This window comes from Lemur catta, chromosome 17, assembly GCF_020740605.2.
Source record: "Lemur catta isolate mLemCat1 chromosome 17, mLemCat1.pri, whole genome shotgun sequence".
Classification (NCBI taxonomy): domain Eukaryota; kingdom Metazoa; phylum Chordata; class Mammalia; order Primates; family Lemuridae; genus Lemur; species Lemur catta.
The window spans coordinates 21,275,067-21,299,162 of NC_059144.1; the positions used below are offsets into that span (position 1 = coordinate 21,275,067).

The window sequence follows — 24,096 nt, forward strand, 5'->3', positions numbered from 1 at the left end:
AATGCCTATGTACTCAATATGTTAAGAGCTAGTGAATGACTAAGACTAGCATTTTCCCAGCTAGACTGCAAATTCCCCTAACACAGCATCTGTGTCAGAATCCTAATCTTTCCACCTCACGTTAATGACAAAAATAACTTTTCTGACTAAAATTTGAGCACTTAACACAGATTGAGTATGCCCGTGCCATGCTAAGGACTGTGCATGCACCGATTAAATCCTTACAACATCCAAGTGAGGTCACTATTTTCTGCATTTTACAGATCAAGAAATTGAGACTCAGAAGTAGTTAACTGCCCTATGACACATAACTGAGACTCAAACTGCAAGTGGCCAAAATCCAAAGTCTGTTTTTAACCACTTGGTATTATCCTCAACTTCTCAAATAGTGAAGCGGTGAACCATTGTCACCTTGGTCAAGTTACTTCCCTTCCCTGGGATTCCAACTTCTCATCTGCCAAATGGAAATCACAAGAGTACACACTTCCCAAACCGTGATGAGACTACATCAAATTCCATTCTGCAGTGTCCACTCAGTAACCACCAATGCAGTTAACTCTATTGAGCGCTTACTCAGTGCCATGCACTGTTCTAAACTATGCCCAGAGATTCTCTCATTTAACAGAGCAACTCTATGAGGCAGACAACGTGACTACCTTATTTTACAGATGAGAAACTAAAGTGCAGAGGGGTTAAGTAACTCGCACTGGGTCACATAATAAATACGTGGCAGACTGCAAGTTTGCACCCAGAGTCTAACTTCAGAACTTATATTCTAAGCTCCCAGAGAGACGTGAGTGAGTTTCTTGCCCTTTCACTGAAAACGAAACTACGGCCCAAAGAAGGAAGATCTGCCCCAAAGCGCACACGGTGTTAAGGGGCGGCGCGGGGATCCGACCTTAGGCCGCCCTGGACCAGAAGCCCGCGCGAGTCAAATGAATGAGCCGAGCCAGGCCTAGGGCCGAGCGCGGCCGCGGCTCCCCTGACTGGGCCTCGGGGGGACCCGTAGCTCCGCAATGCACACGACCACACACCCCCAACCACCGCTGGTCGCGGGCACTCCCACCAGCTCGCACCCCTCCGTCAGACCCTCGACCCCCAGAGAGCCCGAGCCCATGCCCCTGCCCTACAGGGGAAGGGGACCCCGCCTGGCCGGCTCCCGAGTGGCGACCACTAGCCTCCCGCGGGCGACGCCCCGCTCCCCAAGGCGCTCCGGCCGCGGGGCCCCGCTGTTGAGCCATGCGCAACGCCTCACCCGGCGGCGCCATTCCTCGGAGCAGGTCCCACCGGAGCCCGAGCCACTGGCTGACTTCCGCTCGGGAAAGTGGCTCCAGGAGCGCGCCGGAGGGGACGCCAGGGCCTCGCGGCAAGCTCTGCGTGCTGGGATGAGCTCTAGACCCAGGTCAGTCTCCGTGGGCCCTCGGGGCCCGGGCGCTCCTAGCAGCCGCGGCGGGATTTTAGTCCTCGCGCGCAGAGAGCCTAGCTGGTCTCGCGGATAGGCCCGTCTCCCTCCCCCCGCGCCCGGGCCCACTTGGAACCGACCGTCTGGCAACAGTCCTATTCCGGGCGCTGCCGGGAAGCGGTTGGACGAGGCTTCGGGGTGGGCCCGAGACGGGGCGGCCTCTGATTGGCCGAACGTGCTGTCACTCAGTCGTCTCTGCAGCCCGGCCAATTTTAAAGGAACGGGAAAGGTGGGATGAGGAGCAGAGAGCAATATTTGAAGGGATTTTTTTTTCTTTAGAAAATTATAGCAATTTCCTCCAAAGATCATTAATTTGGTTGTGAATAACCGACCTCTGAGTGGCATTTTATCAGATTTTAGGAGCAATTCAGGGACTCGTGAGGAGCATATTAGCCCAAGTTTACAGACATAACAGGCTCAAACATGGAAGTGACTCGTCTAAGAACACAGTACTAATAACTAGCTCCAATTACTGAGTTTTTACAATATAGCCCGACAGTGCACCCAGCGCGCTACCTACATTATTTCATTGACTCTTTATCACCATTCTGTGAGGTATGTACTGTTGTTAATTCCATTTTAAGAAGGGAAACATTTGAACCAGGCAGCCTGACTCCAGAATCTGTGCATTTAACTACAGTATTATGAACGTATAAAAAGTATGCACAATATGATAACTCTTATCATTATTGTTGTCTTAAATATTATCCCACATAGGGGAGAATCAGTTCTTTCTGTGTCTGGACTGTGCTGTGCAGTATGGTAGCCACTAGTCTTATTCAGGTATTTTAAATTTGAATTTAAATACATTAAAATTAAATAAAATTTAAGATGCAGTACTTCATATATACTAGCCTCATTTCAAGCACTCGATAGCCACAGGTCGCTAGTGGATATTGTATTGGACATCACAAAATTATAGAATATCTCCATTATCACAGAAAGTTCTAGTGGGCTGTGCTGATCTAGAATATATAAAGAACTCTTCCAACTCAATAAGACAGACAACCATTGGTGTGCTGGAGCCATCTCATACTATCTTGAGAGAGTCAATTGTTAAATTTTCAGGAATTTTGCAAATTGTTTAAATATAACTATTTAGAAAATTAAATTGTATCAACTTAACAATGAAATAAAGTATCCTGAAAACAAAATTCATCATTTCCTAATTCTTTTACCACATTTTACATTGTCTGTGCTTTTGTGGTTGCTTATATCTATTGTACCTGTATGGTGGAAATGTTATTTGGTGGTATGCTATTGCACATCTCTTCTCAAAGTAGTATTGGTAGCTTGATTTTGGCCACTATGGGAGTATTTATACCATAGATCAGCAAATGCTATGAACAGCTTGATTTAATGCTCTGTTGACTATTTAAACTTAATAATGGAGAAATTGTTAATAGAGATTAAACTTAAAAGTGTGTCACATCTGTGTCGTTACATTGTGAATAGCACAAAAATTTGAGGAAATAGTCTTCTAGTATTTGAAAACTATTATCTAATTCAGAAAAGTCACTCCTGAAGTTTCAACTTGTCTTTGTTGTTTCAATTACATCTTATTTGTTGATGTAAATGAAGATGTAAACTAGCTTTCACTTACAAACAACACTTAGAGAACCTATTATTAAATAACATTTACCAGCATACCACTGCAAACAACCCAATAAAAAACATGGGCAAAAGATTTGCATAGGACACTTCCTCAAAGATAAATAGGAAATAAACACATGAAAACATGATCAACATCACTGCAAATTAAACCACAGTGAGATACCACTACACATCCTTTAGAATGGTTACTGTAAAAAACCCAGCAATACCAAATGTTAGCAAGGATGTGGAGCAACTAGAACTCTCATACTGCTGGTGGAAATGTAAAGTAGTATAACCATTTTGGAAACAGATTGGCAGCTTCTTAAAAAATCAGTTATACAACCTACCATACAACCCAATCATTCTATTCCAGGAGGCTTTGTTTGTTTTTAATTAACTTATTTTTTTTATTAAAGAAATACATGCACACAGGAAAAAGTACAAACTCTATTGATTTGGAGGGGGTTTTTCCAAAATTGTTGTATTTAATGTTGACTTACTGAAAAAAAATTTACAAAACATGCGTAAGGAAAAAAGAATAATGATACAATAAAACTGTGTACCCACCATCCTGTTAAAGAGAGAACATAGGAGGGGTGCAGTGGCTCACACCTATAATCCCAGGGCTTTGGGAGACAGAGGTGGGAGGATTGCTCGATGCCAGGAATTTGAGGCCAGCCTGAGCAACATAGTGAAATCTCGTCTCTACCAAAAAAGAAAATTTTTTTTATTAAAAAGAAAAAAGAAAGAACATAACCATAACTTTGAAGTGCTCCTTCTGGTCCTATCCATTCCACCCCCTTCCTTCCCCTCTGAGAAATACCCATCCTGCAGATTATATTGTTTCCTTGTTTTTCTTCATAGTTTTACCTTGTACATTTATAGTTTTAAGAAGTATTTAGTTGTACATATTTCTTAATTTTATATAAATGGAATTTTCTGCATTTTTTTCATGACTTTCTTTTCTCTCAACATTGTGAGATTTATCTGTTTTGTTGTGTATAGCTAGAACTCATTCATTTTCACTCCTATAAATACTTCATTGGATGCCACAGTTTATCTGTTCTGCTGTTGACAGGCCATTGGGTGTCTCCAGTTTTTTACTATGATAAATACTGCTATGAAGATTCTTATACATATTCCTGGTATGCATGTGTAAGAATTTCACTGGAAGATACTCCTAGGAATAGAAGAGTGAATCACAGTGTATATACACTTTCAAGTTTACTAGATAATTATTTCCAAAGTGGTTGTACCAATGTATACTGCCAACTGCAATTTATAAGATTTCTGTTTGCTCCACATCTTTGTCAAATTTAATATTCATGCCAATATAAAAAATTCATGCAATTTAGAAATTTAAAAACCAAAATTTTCTCTCAACAATTTCACTCCACAGATGTTTGGTTTGAATTCTGTAAGTTTTTCTACCTGTATCCCAACATTTGTGTGTGTGTATGTTTCTCTGTGTGTGTACACACATACTTAGCACTATTATTTTAATAAAAATGGGGTCATTTTATGTCCACTGTTTGGCAACTTGCTTTTTCATTCATTATTCTATGCTAAACATTCAGTAAATATAAATGTACTCATTCACTCTGCCAATATTTATTGAGGATTACAGTGCACCAGACACTATTCTAGGCTCTTGGGATACATTCACGAACAAAGCAGCCAAAGATCCTTGTTCTCATAGATCTTATATTTTAGCAGAAAGAAATAGATGATAAACAATGAACACCATAAGTAATTGAATAATGTATTAAAACACGTTATGTGCTATGGAAAAAAGAAAAAGGAGGAAAGGGTAAGGGGCATTGAGGGAGGGTGGGTGAGGTGTTCTACCTCACTCTGTTATTAACAGCAGTGTAGTGTTTCTCACCTCTCCATTCACTCCCCCTGAGGCTGACAGTATGCCAGGTGCTGGGGATAAAACTGTGACCACGTAGACAAGGTTTCTCCTCTAGTGGAGTTTACAGTCTGATAGGAGACAGTCAAACACACATGAATGAAAAAGATAATTGTAGGTGTGTATTTCTTGTAAATACTACAAGAAAAAAATGAGAAATTAACTGTGGGGCTAGGTAGAAGGAGGTACTTAATCTAGATGATTAAGTGCCTCTCTGAGAAGGTGATATTTAGGATGTCGATTAAATGATGAGACAGAAGCAGTCCTGAAAAACTAATATTTCTAATCCCCTCTTCATTCCTAGGATCTGTGGTCAGGAAGAAGTAGTGATCCCTTGTGCTTCTGACAATGATTCGGGAAGTGTGGACTTGCAGCTGAGCAACTTAGAGGATGTTAAAAAAGGTCCAAGTAGCTCTGAATTTACAGGTGAAAAGGGGAAAGGACTAAAAAAGAGGGTCAGTGGGGAGGGAATCTCTTTTCAAGTCAAGCCAAGAGGTATTGAGTACTTGCTGGGTGACCGGCCCTTTGACTAGACTTTGACAATGAATTTGGTACCTGACTTTGAGACTTTGGAATACAGCTGGTAAGATAAGATGCATTATTCTAGATGTACAGAAAATGAAACAGACAGTCTTTCAGACTCTGCAGCAGAGTTTGAGTGCTTGGGGGATTATTCTGAGAAGGGAAAGGAGGGTGTGGGTTGGCATAGAGGGGGAAGACTTCATGCAGAAGGTGGGGTTTGGATTTAGCTGTAGAATAACTATCTTTCATTTATTCTACAAACATTTATTGAATACGAGGTGCTGGGCATATAACAGTGAACATAGCTGACATGATCCCTGCCCTCACAGAACTTACATTATAATACAGAAAAAACACCAAAAAAGTAAACAGGCTGGGCATGATGGCTCACGCCTGTAATCCTAGCACCCTGGGAGGCCAAGATGGAAGGATTGCTTGAGGCCAGGAATTTGAGACCAGCCTGAGCCACCAGTGAGACCCCATCTCTACCAAAAATAGAAAAAATTAGCCGAGTGAGGTGGCTTGTGCCTGTTAGTCCCCGCTACTTGGGAGGCTGAGGCAGGAGGATTGCTTGAGCCTAGGAGTTTGAGGTTGCAGTAAGCTATGATGACACCACTGCACACCAGCCTGGGCAACAGAGCTAGACTGTGTCTCCAAAAAAACAACAACAAAAAAGTAAATAGTAACTAAAGTAACTTCAAGTTGTAGTAAGCACTATGGAAAAATTAAACAAGAGACTGAAACCAAAAATAAGGGAGATGAGAACTTACTTTCAACTATGGATGTCAGAGAACTCCTGTGTGAGGCAGTGCTGTTTAAACCTAGAGGAGGCCTCAAGGATATGAAAGAGTAACCCATGTGAGTAGAGGGCCAGACATTCCAGACAGATGAAACAGCATGTGCACGAGATAGAAAGACCTGGTGTGCTTGAGGAACTACATTCATTCATTCATATATTCGCTCAGCAAATACCAAAGCCCTGCTGTGCTCTAAATTTAATCTAGAAGCTGGAGATGCAGCAGTGAACAGAACAGACACAATGTACAATTGGAACTAGGTGTAATCTGTGAGATGGGAAGGGGGACCAGAGTGGAAACAGAGGTTTATTAGTGACTACAAGGATACTTAGCTAAAATGGGCAAAGAGGGGATGCAGGAAAGGCATCCTGGAGCTGAGTTCTTGAAGAAAGAGTAGGAGTTAGCAAGGCAATGAGAGGTAAGGGAAGGTGGGGGAAAGGATGGAGAAAAATGCAGGCAGAAGAAACAGCCTGTGCAAAGGTCAGAGGTGAGCAAGAACATGATTTCAAGTATTGCAATTAGTGGATGACAAGAATGTGGCAAGGAGTAGGAGGAGTTTGCAAAAGAGGCATTCAGGAGACTAAAAAGATTATAAAAGTAGAGTGGCAGAAATCTTCAGATGACAGATGTATTAAGGAGGAAATGGTAAGACTATTAGCCTAACAGGAATAAGGAATTTTATATAGGAAAATAGAGGAGATAGGATGTAAAGATAAATAAAGAGAAAAATGATGCTGCTGTCATCATTGTCACTCAGGAAGCGAAGGAGTAATATTTGTTGACACTTCCTTGGTGTTAACTCTGTATCAGCCGAATGAGGTAAGTAAGTAGATTCTATCATCATCCCCATTTTGGAGATGAAGAAATAGGCCCGGAGAAGCTAAGGTCACACAAGGTCAGGATGCTAGAAAGAGGCAGAGCCAGGCTCTGAGCCTAGGCAGATGGGCAGGTGAGCCTGTGCTGTCCCAGGTGGGGAAGAAGGTACCTCCAGCACATACCGTGGCCTGCTCCAGTGGGAATAGATGAGGATCAGCAAGGGGCTGCTAGTATATTTTAAGCTCTTGTCACTACAGAGTCGTAAACTTTTGAGTTTGAATAATACCTACCAATTAAGTGCTTACTATGTGCCAGATCCTGGGATCAGTTCTTTGCAGGTATTACTTCCTTTAATTCTTACAATAACCCTGTTTTACAGATGAGGAAACTTAATGTCCCAGGAGGAAACTAACTTGATAAAGGTCATACAACTAAGATTCAAACTAGTCTCAAACTGAGATTGAAAGTCCGTGCTTTTAACTATTCTGCTACAGTTCAATCCCAAAAGTTCTTGTAGTTTAGGAGGCCCTTAGAGAACATTGAATTTGTAATTGAGAAAACTGAGATTCAGAGAAGGGAAGGGACTTGGTCAAGTCGCAGATCAAGTAGTAAAGGCGAGAACAGGACCTCTCTATCCTGACGTTTAGTGGCTCTCCCTGCTAAACCGTATCACTTTACACAGTATGGAGGCGTCACCCAGTGTCTTTCTTTCGATACTAGACTTGGATATCTCTGACATCCCTGGACTTCCTCGGGAGTCCTTCTCATGTAGCTTCAGATACCCGACCCACCAGGGGCCCTTCAGTGAGGCCATCATTGAGAGGCTGATCCAGTCCATCCAGGCGGTTTTTAATGGTGAGCTAAAGGTATGCACAAGCAATCCTTACGAGTTGTCTAGCTTATTCCTCCATTTTAACAAATATTTTAAACATATATTATTTCTTTATTATACAAGTAATTTTACATTATAGATTATAAAACATGTTTATTAATTTTCTATTCATAATGAATATATTTTATATATTTATAAATTATATTTATATATAATTATAAAATTCATATAAAGACAAAACCATAATAAAAATTAAAAGGTAATCTTCTCTAATCCCACGCTCCTGAGTTAACTACTGTTAACATTTTGCTGTATATATTTTTAGGCTTTTATATCTGTTCATACAAATGCATGTGATTATAGGGAAAAACCATTGTATATGGTAGAAGAAAAAATTTTTTCTAGGTCAGTAACTATAGACCAATATTATTCTACCTAATAGCTATATAGTATTCCACTATTTAGGTGAATCGTTCATTCATTCATGCATGTATGAGAGCACGTAACAGAAGAACTTATCTGGAGGTAAGGGAAGGCATCTCCTAACCCTTAAGATCAGATCTGAGGAATGAATAGGAAAAACTAGAAGTTAGGATTGGGGTTAGTGAGTGTTCCAGAAATAGGAAAGGATATGTTTAACAACCTTGTGGCAGAAAGGAGCACAGCATGCTTGAGGAACTAAGACCAGTATGTTTAAATCATGGTGATGAAAGGGGAGGGTGGTACCAGGTGAGGCTGAAGAGATCAAGGCAGACCTTGGAAACCAGGATAAGAATTTTGATTTTTAGTCTAAGAACAATAAAACAAATAAGGAATATATAAGGAAATGAATATCCTAATACCCCATCATTAGCCATTTAGTTTCCAGTTTTTTTGTTATTATAGTCCTTTGACAAATATTCTATGTGGGTTTTTGTGTACCCCTCAGATGATTTCTCTAGGGTAAATTCCTAGATGTGCCATTGCTGAATCAAAGGGTATGTACCCTTTTTAGGCTTTTAATAGATACTATTAAATCATGCCCCAAGAATGTTAAGCCTATTTATAGTCTCACCAGCAAAATATATTAAATGCTACTTGCTTACAACTGTCCAAAATCAGTATTACTTTTTTTGTTTTTAATCATTACCAATCTAATAGAAGAACAAGTGAATCCATTTGTTTTACCTCTGTATCTTAGCATCTCTCATCCTACTGGGTAGTAGCTTACTTAGCCTGAAGCTTCGTGAGAAGCAAGTATCACAGTGACTCCTCTCGTTAGTGTTCCCGGTGATTTCACTTTATCGTTTTGAAATCCCATTTAGCCAATCAACAAGTAAGGAATGAGTGAGCACCCACCATTTATAGGACATTGTGCTAGACACTCAGAAGAAGTTGGAGTCGTAAGATTTAAAAAGTCTATTGAATAGATAAACAAACTAGGGGACATCCATAAAGCAGAATACTATTCAGCAATAAAAAGAATGAACTATTGATACCCGCAACAACTTAGATGAAGCTCAGCTGCATTATGCTGGGTGAAGAAAGCCAGTCACAAAAGGTTACATACTATGATATATGATTCCAGTTACATGACATTCTCTAAAAGACAAAACTATAGTGATGGAGAACAGACCAGTGATTCCCAGGAATTAGGGATGGGGAAAGGGTATGACTATAAAGCAATAGCACCTGAGAAATTGTGGAGGTGATGGAGCTGTTCTGTATCTTGGTTGTGGTGGTGTTTCCATGTATGTATGCATGTATTACAAGGCATAGATCCACACACTTGCCCCTAAAGAATCAATTTTACTGTATGATACTTTAAAAAATCATCATATCACTTTGTATCCCATAAATATATACAATATAATTTGTCAATTTACAATATAAAAAAAAAACCTGAGCCTCTACTGGAAGAAAGGATGAGGAATACTTCTGGAATGCTTATAATAATCTGTTGCTGGCTACACAGGTGTTTGGGGTTTGTGAAAATTCACCAGGCTATACATTTTCTTTATGTAGAATGCCAATAAAAAATAAAAATAGAACACCTAAAGCCAGCACATTGGTCTTCACTTTTGACTTGGACTATTCATCAGACTTCATGTCAGCAAGGCTTTATTTGCATTTCTTTGTAATTAATGAAGGGCTTGAATTGCTGCAGTGAACTGAAACAAAAAAGCCCATTCCCTGTCTTGACCTGACTCCAGTGTCAGTCAGGAAAATAGATGAATAAGAAGGTAATGATGTCAGAGTATCACAAATGCCTTGATAGCGATTTACTCATGTGGTTTATAGATACACTTAGGAAGGGCACCTGACCCTGCTTCAGGAGAAATTGCATGATCCGATTCTTAAAATATATATTGATTTTAGTCAGTAAGCAAGAAGAAGTGTAGAGAAGTCAAAAGGTGCAAAGCCCAGAAGCAGGAAAGGGCAGCATAAAAGTTAATTTGGCTAGAGTTCAGAATGCCACAGGGCAAGAGCCAGATTTGAAGAGGTCAGCTGGGGTCACGTTGGGACGGGCCTCAACCTCCATGGGTGCTGTTGAAAGATTCTAGATAGGGAGTTACCTGATCAAATTTGCATTTGAGAAAGATGAATCTGGCCACAACTGGGGAAATGAATTGGAGAGGGGCAAAACTAGAACAGGACAAGCCATTGTCTGGTGGTTATGCTACTCTACATGAGAGAGAATGGGGCCTTCTTGCAGTGTATTGCTATGTGCTCTCCAGAGAACTTGCACCAGTTTACATCTTCTATGTGCAAGAGAAAAGGACTGAAAGAAATTTTCTCAAGGTTGTGGAATTATTGGTGTCTTTTATTTTTTAATTTATACTTTATTTTTTCAAAGTTTCTATGATAAAGAGAGATTGCTTTTATAATCAGAAAAAGAGAATGTTAATACAAAAAGAGATTTTATTCTTCAAACGAGAACTTGCATTTTAATAGCAAACCTTAAAGACAAAATAATGAATCTTTAATGACATCAGAAGAACTAGAAGTAACAGCCTCAGAGATCACCTTGAAGAAGCTTAATCAGGCAGCACTGCACAGGGTGGGTAAGCAGGAAAGCAAAGGCTAAAGATGGGGAGAGCCATCAAGGAGCACTTAGTAATCTAGCTGTGAGGAAAAACGAGGTTCTAATCAAGGCAGGGCCAGTGGACAAGGAATTTCACTGAAATCCTCTGTCGTATATTCGTTCCTTATAATAAAAGCCTGATATAGGATTGAATGAGAGGTCAGATGTTTAAAACATTCCAAGAAACTTTTCAAAAGCCCTCTACAATGATCAGATGATAGTGTATAACTGTGTTTTTATCATTTTTCCACAAATTCAGGATGAACTTGAAAAGCTGACATTCCTAAGATCTTTGTCTTCTCTCAGCCAAACTTTATCTTATGATGAAACCGCAGAATCATTCATTCACAACCACATAGCAAACATTGTGCATACCCTAAATGTAAGTATTATGACCTTATCACAAATTATTGGGACTACACAAGAAATTCAGTGACTTGGCCAAAACATGTTTTAGTGGTTTCACCTGTGTTATCAATTCCCTCGAACTCATTTCAGTATCTCTGCATGAGGAGAAATACTCAGGGCTACCTTACAAATACAATCACCCTTGGAAACCAATTAAAAGAAGAATAGAAAGGAGAGAAATAAGATTTAAATTTCTCAGCAAGGCCGATGCTGCATTCTCATTAATCAAGCAGTGGGATCTGAGACAGTCTCTGTAATCAAGTGCCAGCTCTGCCTCTTTTTAGCTGTGTCATTTTGGGAAATCACTTGTGAATGCCTCAGTTTCCTCATCTATAAAATAAGAATAGCTATATCTACTTCACAGAGCTATTGTCAGCATTAAATAAGAAATCAGTGTAAGCCATGTAACATGGTAACTAACACACATTATGCATTTGAGAAACATGATTGTATTAATGTTAGTATTGTATTTTGTCCTGCTTGTCCTCCAGCCACCCTCTGCCACCAACTCATCCATTCATTCCATTACTAAGTGCCTGACAGTTCCAGGCACTATCCTGGGAATTGGGGCTGCAAAGTCAAAGAAGACATAATCCCTGTTCATGCAGCCAAGGAAGGTGTAATCAAGTGTCACAGGGACTGTGACAGAAGTTTAAATGGGTGTACTGGGGGCACAGAGGAGGCAGTGAGTGATCAATTCCATGTCAAAGGGTCCAGGAGGGCTTTACAAAGGAGGTGAGGCACTTAAGCAAGTACTTAACTTCTCGGTGCTTTAGTTTTTTCATCTGTGAAATCCCCCCTTCAGTTTCTCTAAAGCTCTAAAATTCTGATTGTGAGATTTCATATATACTCCAGCAATATGAGCAGTTCTTTCTCATACCACAGATCTGTAAGGCTGACTAAATTGATGATTAACTTTTTAAATTGAAGGCTAACCAGCCAACAGTTTTGTTAAATGGTAGACAGTTATCAAGGATCTTCTATATCTAGTACACTATGGTGCTTTGATAAAGGTTACAAACTTCCTAGAAACTTTAATCCTTGCTCTCCAAGAGTTTATAATCCATCCAGAAGTGACCATATCTCAAAAAGTAAATAGGTTGAGAACCATTCCAAATAATACGTTAGGAAGTGCAGAATAATATAAAGCAGATTTAAGAATGAACGCAGCTTTCTGCTTGGCCATACTTCTTGGAAAAAGAGCTGTAGGCAGCCATAAAACTCAGCCAAAGTGACATGTTTCGAAATTTCCGCTTCCACTAGAATTGGCAGCAATGGGTTGCCACATGGTTCAACAAGCCAACTTAGAAAATCCACAAATGCAAGTCTCAGACAGCAAAAGCACACTGAATTGCCCCATGCTTTGCATTTGGATCTGTCCAACCAGTAGTGAAAGGCCAACATCCGATATTAACCAAAGTATGTGCTGGCAAGGGATTCAGCCTAGAAGAGTTAAGGGTAGCTAGTGTCCATGAGAAATTGCATGGATCACTTCAACATTGTACAAGTCTACAAAGTCTTTGCAGGGGCTGAAAAAGCATGGCTTCCAACAACCAAGAGGAAAGGTACCCAAGAGGAGAAGCAGTGCTGTTGAGGAACCCACTGGAGGAAAAAGCCAGGGTCATCACAGAGAAATAAAAGTTTAAGGCATTTGTCAATCTTCTTGTGATCCACACCAGTGCATGGCTTTTAAATCTCCAAATAAAAAGAGCCAGAGAAGCCAACAACAGAAAGTGGAAAAGAGGGGGAAAAAATCTGTTAATGACACTTTACCAAAGACTGTACATAAGCACATGAAAAGATGCTCCATCATTGTGATTAGAGAAAAGCAAGTTAAAACCACAGTAAGATTCAACTACACACCTGCTAGAATGGCTAAAATAAAAAAGAAAGGCAATGCCAAATGTTGGTGAGGATATGGAGCAAACAAAACTCTCATACAGTGCTGGTAGGAATATGAAATGGCACAACCACGCTGGAAAACAGTTGGGCAGTTTCTTAAGCAGTTAGACGTACACTTTCCATATGACCCAGCAATTCCACTCGTAGGTGAAATGGAGCATACGTCCACACAGATGTATGCACAAATGTTCATAGCAGCTCTGTATGTAAGAGCCAAACACTAGAAGAAACCCAAATGTTCATCAGAAGATGAGTAGATGAAGAAATTGTGATACTGTATATTCATTCAATAGAATACTGCTTAGGAATAAAAAGCAACAAACTATTGATATATGCTACAACTTGGAAGAATCTCAAAATAATTATGCTGAGTGAAAGAAGCCAGACAGGAAAAGATGATATACTGTGTGATTTCATTTATATAAAATTCTAGAAAATACAAACTAATCTATAGTGATAGCAGACCAGTGGTTGCCTGGAGGTAGGAGCAAGTTCCAGCACAGCTCCAGGGGTCTCAGCCAGGGGCTGCTCTACCATCAACATGACTCAAACCTCTAGCAGCTCAAACCCAGTCTCTGTCACTCTAAAATTCCAAACTACAAGAGAGAATCTGATTGTCCCAGACTAGGTCTGTTTTCCACCCCTGCATCAATCACATATGTCTGAGGGCAGGATCATATAGCAATGATCTGACTTCTGGGCATCCCTCCCTGTGTGTTGGAGGCATTCCCAGGGAGAAGGAGTGATCTGGGCAGTCACCCAAAGAGTTTTCTACTATACAAGTACTTCACAAACTAAAAATTGTCTCACTTCTGAATTCCCTGTAGTGGCTGGCATAATTGTGAACAAATAATAAGCCTTTAATACCCAACTCATTTAAAAAAGAAAAAAGAAGATTCTGGCAGCAGTGGGTCAAGTAGATTGAAGTCAGAGGGGATGGCAGGCCTGAGGGTTCAGCTAAGAGACACTGCCTTCATCCACATGTGAGGATTATGGCTCTGGAAAGGGGGAGTCCCAGAAACCAGCCGGTGCAGAGCAGGGAGTGGCTATGGGTGGGATGTAGGGCTTGAGCAAAAGAGAAAAAAGTCATAAATCACCTCTTTAATGAGCCCTGGGAAAGGGCACCACTGACAACTATTAAAGGCTAGAAAGGTGTGTCCTTGAGATAACTAGATGTGGGCCAGTCGAGCCCTGGGAGAGCTGTCAAGGCTGAAGACAGTCCTATGCTCTGTCCCTTGCAGACTATAAAGCCATAAAAATAAATGAGCTCCTTGAGGAAGTAAGTGAAGGAGAGCAGCAGGCCACCAGCAAGATCTGAGTCAGACCAGAGTTGGAAAGTGAGAAGAGAAAAAGAAAGGGGTGAGAAGGGGAACCTGGTAACACACATTGACACTTAACTGCCTCCTGAGTTCCTCGTGAGGTCTTTTTGGTGGCAGTAAGAGACATCCACTAGAGGCAGTTGAAACACCGAAGGGGGAATTTGTTCTAAGGATCACTGAGTGTTCTCCAGAACCCTACGACAGGAAGAGCAGCCTGCCCCAGAAAGGGAATTTATCTAGATAATAAAAAGCTTCCACAAACTCAGGGAGAACTTTTTCTTCATCTTTTAACTTTTCTCCTTTGTTTTTGTTTGTTTTTGTTTCTGTTTTGAGGCAAGAGTCTCACTCTGTTGCCCAGGCTAGAGTGCCATGGCATCGTCATAGCTCACTGCAACCTTAACTCCTAGCCTCAAGCGATCCTCCTGCCTCAGCCTCCTGAGTAGCTGGGACTTACAGGTGCGTGCCACGGCACCCAGCTAATTTTTTCTATTTTTAGTTGCCTGGTTAATTTTTTTTTCTATTTTTTAGTACAGACAGGGTCTTGCCCTTGCTCAGACTGGTCTCGAACTCACCTCAAGCAAGCCTCCCGCCTCAGCCTCCCAGAGTGCTAGGATTACAGACGTAAGCCACCTCATCCAGCCCCAGCCTCACCCCAAAATTGGCCATCTCTGTTACCTTGTCCATAGGAACCAGTGCTCCCAAATTTAAATTTTGTCCTTTTAGAAGTCTAGCCATGCTGGGCACGGTGGCTCACGCCTGTAATCCTAGCACTCTGGGAGGCCGAGACAGGTGGATCGCTCGAGGTCAGGAGTTCGAGACCAGCCTGAGCAAGAGCAAGACCCCATCTCTACTAAAAAAAAATAGAAAGAAATTATCTGGCCAACTAAAATATCTACAGAAAAAAATTAGCCGGGCATGGTGGCACATGCCTATAGTCCCAGCTACTCGGGAGGCTGAGGCAGTAGGATCGCTTAAACCCAGGAGTTTGAGGTTGCTGTGAGCTAGGCTGACACCACAGCACTCACTCTAGCCAGGGCAACAAAGTGACACTCTGTCTCAAAAAAAAAGAAGTCCAGCCAGACTGTGATTGAGGTAGTTTGTCCTGATTCCTGAGAGAATCCAGTTGACCTTGGTATCTACTCCTGGACAGATGAGCTGTGGCCAGTGAGATAGAATGACTTGGCAGACACATGGCTCTGAGGTGCCTATTCCTGTGGGCTGGGAGCAGTTCCCAAAGAGGCTTCCACAAAAGCCATTTATGTTTGCGCCTCACATCAGTTCCCTGAGATATATCTCATTCCCTCATGCAGATAAGGCACTCGGGCAGTTCAATGACATGGTCAGGGTCATACATCGAGTGAGTGGCAGAACCAGTGCTCACCCCAGGGACTCTCCACTCCAAAGCCCCTGTTTTTCCCTCTGTATCACTGCAGACTTTCCAAGCAGCTTTCCCTTTGCCAATTTCTAATTTGGAGAGTTATTCCTTTTCCAGGACAAGTGACTCAGAATAACATTAGATATGATAGTAGAGATGACTAGTAGAAAAAGGAGTTAGAATGCGTAAGGTAGAAATAATCACTGGTAATAAAAATAATAACAGATGCTGACAATTAAGAAGGGATAGTAGGTATCATGAATTAGCTCATTTAGTACTCACAGCCACCCCATGAAGGTAAGTAGTACTGTTATCTAGTTTCATGGGTAAGGAAACTGAGGTGCCAGGAGGTTAAATAACTTGTCAGCTCAAACAGCTGGTAAGAGGTAGAGCCAGGGTTGGGGCTCTGGCTTGAGAGAATACACCCCTAACTTTGCCACCATCGTGCAGCCAGTCCTGTGGGGCCGAAGAGCAGGGCCGACTGAAGGACCTGCTGTTGTTCTTACATGCCACCCACATCTCTGACCATCTCTGGCCCGATGAACGGGTACATTGTTGACTCTCTCAAGTTCTTTCCTTCCATTTCAGGTACTGGTGCAAGAGGAGCCGCTGCATTCTCTATTCAGCCCTGTGCGCCAGGAGGTCTTTGTCACCATTACTGATCTCAGGTGACACCCACATGCCCCTTACATGTGCATCCTGCTTCCTCATTCAGGGCCAATGCTAGAGACAACTGACATGTTCCATATTTTTAACTTTTGAAAACTATTTAGGTAGAGAAGGGGAAGCCAAATCCACGTTTTTGAGTACAAACTTTGATTTCATATATGCTGTCATTAATATGTGAAAGACTTTATTGGAACCTCTTTGGAGTTCAGATTTGCCCAAAGTATATTCAGTGCCAAGTTACTCCCATATATGTTTCATGACATTCGAGTTCCAAGGTCTAAGAAATTTGGAAGGACTGCCTGCTGTTTACCTGTCTTGGAGATTTGTTCTGCAGTGATTAAACTGATTGCAGGTCCTGAGAAGTCCTGTAGTTAAAAAGTTTTAACCCACTGTTGCCCAAATTAACATTCAGCAGAGCATGTTTTGGAAAATTGTGACTTACCATGCTAGGCTGTAGCAGGCTTCCCTCTGCGGTTGAACTGAAGGAAAGCCTGGCAGGATATTGCTCCGCTCACTTCTTGCGGGGGAACTCTTCTCCAACCTTTTGTGAGATTTCTCTAAATAGACTGACAAGCCATTTATCTCTTCCATCAGAATGACACCCCAGCCGGTTTACCCTTCCCTTTTTTGTAACTTTGATCCCTGCTTATCAATATCAAGTCAAACCCTTTTCCCAGCTTGCTGTTACCAGAGTGTCTTTTCTTAGTTACCAAGATGTCCATTTGCTGTTTGGCTCTGAAGATCGAGCTGAGTTGTTCAGCCTCATCACCAGAAGTATGATCACTCTGCCCTCTGTGAGGAATCTTCCCCAGCTGCAGGAAATCATGCCGAGTGGGCCCTACAACTCAGAGGTAACTCACGCTTCACTTTAGTAACTGCCCATCCACAGGGTCAGCTGATCTTGGCCTTTAGAGAGTGCATTTGATTTTTTAAAACTAGCCAGAAACCATTTAAGCCAAGTCTGGTGAACAAAATAGGTGGTTAAGTTAGAAGATAGCTTTTTTCCCCTTCATTTTCCCTTCATTAATTACTTCATTCCTTCCTTTCAGCTGTAAAATAAGGTAGGAGTAGTTATTCATATATTTAACAGACATTTATTTAAGGGTCACCATGTGCTAAGCATTCTGATGGGCAATAGGAACACAGCAGTTCAGTCTCACTCACGGAGCTTGCATTCTAGTGCAGAGACAAACTGGTGATAAAGAAAATATGTCAGTTGGTAATAAGTGTTATGAGAAGAAAAGCAGGGAAAGAGGAGGATGAAGAGTACTGTGGGCTGAGCACAGTGGCTCACGCCTGTAATCCTAGCACTTTGGGAGGCCAAGCGGGGAGGCTCTCTTCAGGCCAGGAGTCAAGACCAGCCTGGGCAACATAGTGAGACCCTGTCTCTACAAAAAATTTAAACGTTAGCCAGATGTGGTGGTGTGCTCCTGTAGTCCCAGCTACTCAAGAGGCTGAGGTGAGAGGATTGCTTGAGCCCAGGAGTTTGAGGTTGCTGTGAGCTGTGATCACGCCACTGCACTACTGCCTGGGTGATGGAGCAAGACCCTGTCTCTAAAAAAAAAAAGAGTACTGTGTTTGGGAGGCATATGGGTGGTCAGGCGAAGCCTTCCTGATGGGGTGATAGTTGAAAGAAAAGAGACGGTGTGGGTATGTCTGGAGGAGAAAGAAGCTTTTAAGCTGAGGGAAGGGTTAGGTACAAAGGCCCTGATCTCTTCTTCTTTTTTTGTTTTTTTTTGAGACAGAGTCTCACTCTGTTGCCCCGGCTAGAGTGCCGTGGCATCAGGCTAGCTCACAGCAACTTCAAACTCCTGGGCTCAAGCAATCCTCCTGCCTCAGCCTCCCAAGTAGCTGGGACTACAGGCATGCGCCACCATGCCTGGCTAATTTTTCTATATATATTTTTAGCTGTCCATATAATTTCTTTCTATTCTTAGTAGAGACGGGGCCTCGATCTTGCTCAGGCTGGTCTTGAACTCCTAAGCTCAAACAATCCACCTGCCTCGACCTCCCAGAGTGCTAGGATTACAGGCGTGAGCCACTGCGCCCGGTCTGATCTCTTCTTCAGTGGCTAGTAAACTCAGCTGGTAAAGCAATTGCCAAAGAGGACTTATTCTCCTCTGTTTCAAGATGTCACAAAGAGTTACAAGTCACTTTTAAAAGTATCTTGATGACCGTTCAGTAATTCCCTGGATGAATTAATAGTAAGAGTCGTTTAACTGTGATCCCAGTCATGCAAAGGTGTCCATTTGAAATGAAGATTTATTCTGCTTCACCTGATGCTGCAAATTGTCCACGAGAACTTTTACACTGGTTCTGCAACCTTGAGTAAAGTCTCCAGATAATGATAAGAGCCTCCAAAACATACAGTGCTAGGAGAGCTTCGTGTGGTGGGAGCATTGCTGATGCTGTGCCTTCTCAGTGTCTCCACAGGCTGACGTTCCAGGCCTTCTTTGAGATGCTCCAGAGTTTGGTGATAAAAGACCCACATTTGGAAAATCTTGACACCATTTTGAAGGTAAACAGGCTATCAGGGAGAAATGGAAAACTATTCCTGTTAACTGGTGAAAGTGGAAGAGGAAAATGTGGAAGGCTCAAGTTGTAGAAGGCAACATGTTATTTAAGAGTATCAGCTATCAGCTTTGAGTCAGAAACTTGGGCTCAAATTCTGACTCTGCCATTCATTGGTTACAAGTCCTTCTGCTGTAAATTCTGCAAGGAATTTGCTCTCTCAAAGTCTGTTCTTCACCTTTACATGGAGATAATAACTACTGTGAGTATTGGATAAATAGCCTTCAATAAATGGTTTAAATGGTTGCTATAACTATTCCTTAAATTATTATTCCTTACTAGCATGGAAGGGTTTTAATTGTTGATGAGGGAACAGACTCAGCCCCGTGAGTTAATAAATAAGCAGCCTTCTACAGGTGGGACTCAAGGGTTATAATGACCACCTGCCCCTACCTGTACCTGTTCTAGTATATGCCATTCCATCATTAGGGATTTATTCATTGGAGTGCATTCTCTGCAGTTCAAGCATCTTGCTGTCTTGCCCTTCTTAAAGATGCAGATATCCCAGAAAGGGATAACCCTTCAAGCTATTATTAATCATTTGTACCTAAGTACAGATCAGCATTATTCTTGTCGTAACTGAGCTTAACATTATTTCTCACTCCTCTTGTATTTGTACGTTAACATACCAGATAGACTGGGTTTCTCCCATTGTACTTTGTATTTTCCTGCCTTGGCAGCTTAATTCAAGCCATTTCTTCTGCCTGAAATGCCTCCTTCTTCATGAGCACCTACTCATGGATATTATCTTCTCCATTCATTCCTCCCTGAGTGTTCAAGTTGCTGCAATTTCTTATCCTCAGAGGTCTTTGATAGTATGAGGCGAACGTGATAACCACTACACTACGGAAACTGTCATCTTTGATAGGATGTTATTAACTTTATTTCTTTCCAAAGCAGAAGATTTGAGAGGGTTAAAAACATATAGAAAAATGGAATAATTAATGAAGAAATTAGGATGAAGGGAAAATGAATCTAGAAAATAAGCTCCTGTAGCAGCCAGACCACACGACCACCCAGGTCTTTATGCCTTGGTTGTCGTCCAGGCACTTGCGTGTCTCACTCAAGGTGATTCATCATTTAGAAAAATACCTACAGACACAGTAGTAACATGGAACTTCTTTCTTCACATTTTCTTCTAAACACAATAAAAGTCCCAAATCTTCCTGATAAACCATTTAGCCTCCCTTTATTTCTCACAGCACATGGACCCCTGGTTACAGTCAGTCAAAGACCACGAGCGGGAACGGGCCACAGCCAGCATGGCTAAAGTTCTGAAGTGCTTGTCCAGACATCTCAGCTTGAAGGTGAGCAGCCCTTTGGTTGCAGAGGAGGAAGGATCCAAAGCCTTCCTACCCACTGCCTGTTTCCCCTCTTGTTCATGACTCCCCAAATGGGGTTATGTGTCCCCTTGGTGCTCAGGTGATATCATAGCACTTAGCATTATTTACATATCTGCCCTCTCCTGAAATACGAGCAGCTTAAGGCCAGGTACTGTGTTGATTAATCTTTGCATCCCCATTGCTTAGCACAACAGCTGGGACATAACAATATAGTTAATATTTTTGAATGACTGTATGAATACATAAATATCATCTGAAAATATCTGAGGGCCCACAGTGGCCTGGTCTCGGTACAGTGTTGTGTTTGAAGAAATAGAATCCAGCAAGCAAATTTATATAAATCAATTTAAACAGCTCCCGGGATTTCAAAAAGAATGGTACTCTAGTATCTCCTTTTAAATCCTTGCATTTCTCTCTTCACTCTCTCACTTCTCAATTCTGAGTCCTCTCCCATATGTTCTCTCTTTTTAAAAATCTTATTTCTCTTTTACTCTCTCACTTTCTAATTGTTCTGAATCCTCTACCATAACTGCTATGAATAAGGAGAATTCCTCAAAACTAAGATTCTCCTTCCTGGATCTACTCCTTTTTTCATCTGTGAATCTCTCCTTCCCCTTCCCCGAGCAGGTTTCCTAGCCATGGGAGCTACTTCTGTTCTCCATCCATCATGTCTCCAGTCTGCATAATAAGCCCTGGGAATTGGAACGAGGTTGGTAGGGTAGGAACGCTGGGTGCTTATGTCAGAATTTTCCTCAGAGAATTTGTTCTTGATACAAAGGTTCTAACAATCCTGTTTAAAAGAACTGCATTCTACTAGCTTTCTTATTTTTCACATTGAAAATATATCCAAACTTTCTACCTCTTTATGGAAGTTCAGCCCCTCAACCTATGCTACTTCCTTTTTTCTCTTTAGAGAATGCAAGCAAGTAACCTCTGGGCATCACTGACTAACCTATTACTCTGATACCAACAATGCATTGTTCTTCCTTCTACATTCTTCAACCTCTGAGTTTTGCTGCAGATTAAAGAAGAGTTTCAAGTGACTCCCTCCTGTATTCACTATCTCCCTCTGGGTCCTGGAGATCTTCCTTAGCATTGTTTTTCCTAGAGAGAGTTGCTAGTGTAGGAATGCTTAACCTGGCTGCCACTGGGGTCTGTTAACATCCAGAAGTTGTATGTAGAATTTAGTGTACTGCAGTTTTCTGGATTTTTCTGACAAAGGTCTGTAGCTTTTTTTATGTCAACTTTATTAAAGTATAATTTATATACAATGAAATCCATCTGATTTAAATGTACAATTCAATGAGTTTTGACAAATGTATATTCTCTGCATCCCTGACTTTTTTCATATTCTCAAAGGAGCCTAAATATTAAAGATAAAAAAGAAACTGTTAACAAAGCCCTTAGTGGGCTGGGCATGTTGGCTCATGCCTGTAATCCAGCATTCTGGGAGGCTGGGAGGATCACCTGAGCTCAGGAGTTCAAGACCGGCCTGAGCAACAGCAAGACCCCATCTCTACCAAAAATAGAAAAATCAGCTGGGTGTGGTGGCACGTGCATGTAGTCCCAGCTACTTGAGAGGCTGAGGCAGGAGGATCACTTGAGCCCAGGAGTTTGAGACTGCAGTGACTATGATGACACCACTGCACTCTAGCCAGGGCGACAGAGTGAGACTCTGTCTCAAAAAAAAAAAAAAAAAAGAAGGAAGGCCGGGCGCGGTGGCTCACGCCTGTAATCCTAGCACTCTGGGAGGCCGAGGCGGGTGGATCGCTCAAGGTCAGGAGTTCGAGACCAGCCTGAGCGAGACCCCGTCTCTACTAAAAATAGAAATAAACTATCTGGACAACTAAAAATATATATAGAAAAAATCAGCCGGGCATGGTGGCACATGCCTGTAGTCCCAGCTACTCGGGAGGCTGAGGCAGTAGGATCGCTTAAGCCCAGGAGTTTGAGGTTGCTGTGAGCGAGGCTGACGCCACGGCACTCACTCTAGCCCGGGCAACAAAGTGACACTCTGTCTCAAAAAAAAAAAAAAAAAAAAAAAAAGAAAAGCACTTAGTGATCAGACTAGGAGTATAATTCTTCAATGGACTTTTTTGTCTTAATAAAGTTTGGGTGTTTTTCTATTATGATTATAAATATGCTTATTACAAAAAAAATTTAAAAAGCAGAAGGAAAAATTATTAACTTGTATTCAGAGATAGCCACTGTTAACATTTTTATTCCTTCCAAGTACTTTTTTGTGCATGAGTATGTTGGTAGAGGCTTCCACTTCCAATTTATTCTCTACGTGTAGCCAGAATTATCTTCCTAAGACCCGTGTCACTCTTTTGTTTTTGTTTTGTTTCTTTGTTGTTCCCCTTTATGTTTTCTTTATTTTTTTATCATTTCCTTTTTTTTCCCCCATGTCACTGGTTTGATGCAGTGATTTCCAACTGTTATTAGAATACAAGGTCTCGTGTGCCTCCCTCCCGCCTGCCTCTCTACACCCTCCAACATACCACACTGGCCTTCTTTATGTTCCTTCCCACATAGACTCTTCTTGCCTTGTGCCCTTTGCACTTGCGGCTTCCTCTGCTTGGAATGACCTTGCCCAGCTGTGCACGGAGCCAGCCAGCCCCTCTTCATTCTTTGCTGCTCGTTTAGATGTCTTTACCTCAACAACGCCTTTGCTCAACACACAGGTCTGGCCTTGCTGTCTCTCATCACTCTCTTTCCTTCCTAGGGTTTCTTATGATCAGAGGTTGTCTGGTTTGATTATTCTTTACTGATGTATTATCTGTTTCCTTCTAATAACATATAAATTCCACCAGTGATTACATTTGCCTGTTCAACACAGGTCCCCACCCCAGTGCTTGCCTAGCACAGACTCTGCCACACGGCCGATTCTCTATTAAATATTTATTTATAGGTTAATGTAAGTCAGCTCAGATCCCTTCTCTGCTCTACACCTCTAATGTCTTACCATCTCACTCAGAATAAAATCCAAAATCCATGCAATATTCTGTAGGTTGCTACACCATCTGGCCCATCTTTCATCCACTTCCTATTTCTTTTTCTCTCATTTACTTTGCTCCAGCCAACCTAACCTACTTATTGTTCCTTAGAAGCATCAAATACTCTCTTCTCAGTCCTTTGCACTTGCTGTTCTCGCTGCCTGGAATACTCTTCTCCCAGATATCCACGTGGTTCAATCCCTCATTTTAATATCAGGTGAGGTCGTCCCTGACCTTTCTAAAATAATAATTTCTATCCCTTTCCTCTGCATTTTGCTTCATCATGACATTTATCACCATTTGATACATAATTAATTTTACATATTCATTTTGTTTATTTCGTGTTTCCCCAGCTAGATTATCACCTCCACAAGCAGGAGTGTCTCTTTTGTTTACTGTTTATATGCCCAGTTCCAGTCATAGTGACTGCCTCATAATTGATATTATGTTTATTGATTGACTGAATGAAGATTATAATGGTGAATTAAAGATGTTATACAGCTTTGTGTAAG

The 24,096-nt window shown here is 41.5% G+C and overlaps 2 protein-coding genes across 3 annotated transcripts in view; one reads left to right on the top strand and one right to left on the bottom strand.

The window, feature by feature from the left end:
• Positions 1–1,581, bottom strand: part of RPN2 (ribophorin II) — a 53,305-nt gene extending 51,724 nt beyond the window's left edge. Inside the window, exon 1 of one of the 2 annotated variants that reach the window (XM_045528625.1) lies at positions 1,256–1,581. In XM_045528625.1, the coding sequence (XP_045384581.1) occupies positions 1,256–1,268 (13 nt within the window). In that variant the 5' untranslated portion in view covers positions 1,269–1,581. The remainder of the gene's footprint in view (positions 1–1,255) is intronic. The other variant, XM_045528627.1, reaches the window with a different exon arrangement.
• MROH8 (maestro heat like repeat family member 8) overlaps positions 1,062–24,096 on the top strand; it is a 55,240-nt gene continuing 32,205 nt past the window's right edge. The window contains exons 1-8 of the mRNA XM_045528628.1: positions 1,062–1,402; positions 5,275–5,396; positions 7,826–7,971; positions 11,261–11,383; positions 16,594–16,673; positions 17,381–17,525; positions 19,097–19,192; positions 20,448–20,552. Coding sequence (XP_045384584.1) covers positions 1,116–1,402; positions 5,275–5,396; positions 7,826–7,971; positions 11,261–11,383; positions 16,594–16,673; positions 17,381–17,525; positions 19,097–19,192; positions 20,448–20,552 — 1,104 coding nt within the window. The 5' untranslated portion in view covers positions 1,062–1,115. The remainder of the gene's footprint in view (positions 1,403–5,274; positions 5,397–7,825; positions 7,972–11,260; positions 11,384–16,593; positions 16,674–17,380; positions 17,526–19,096; positions 19,193–20,447; positions 20,553–24,096) is intronic.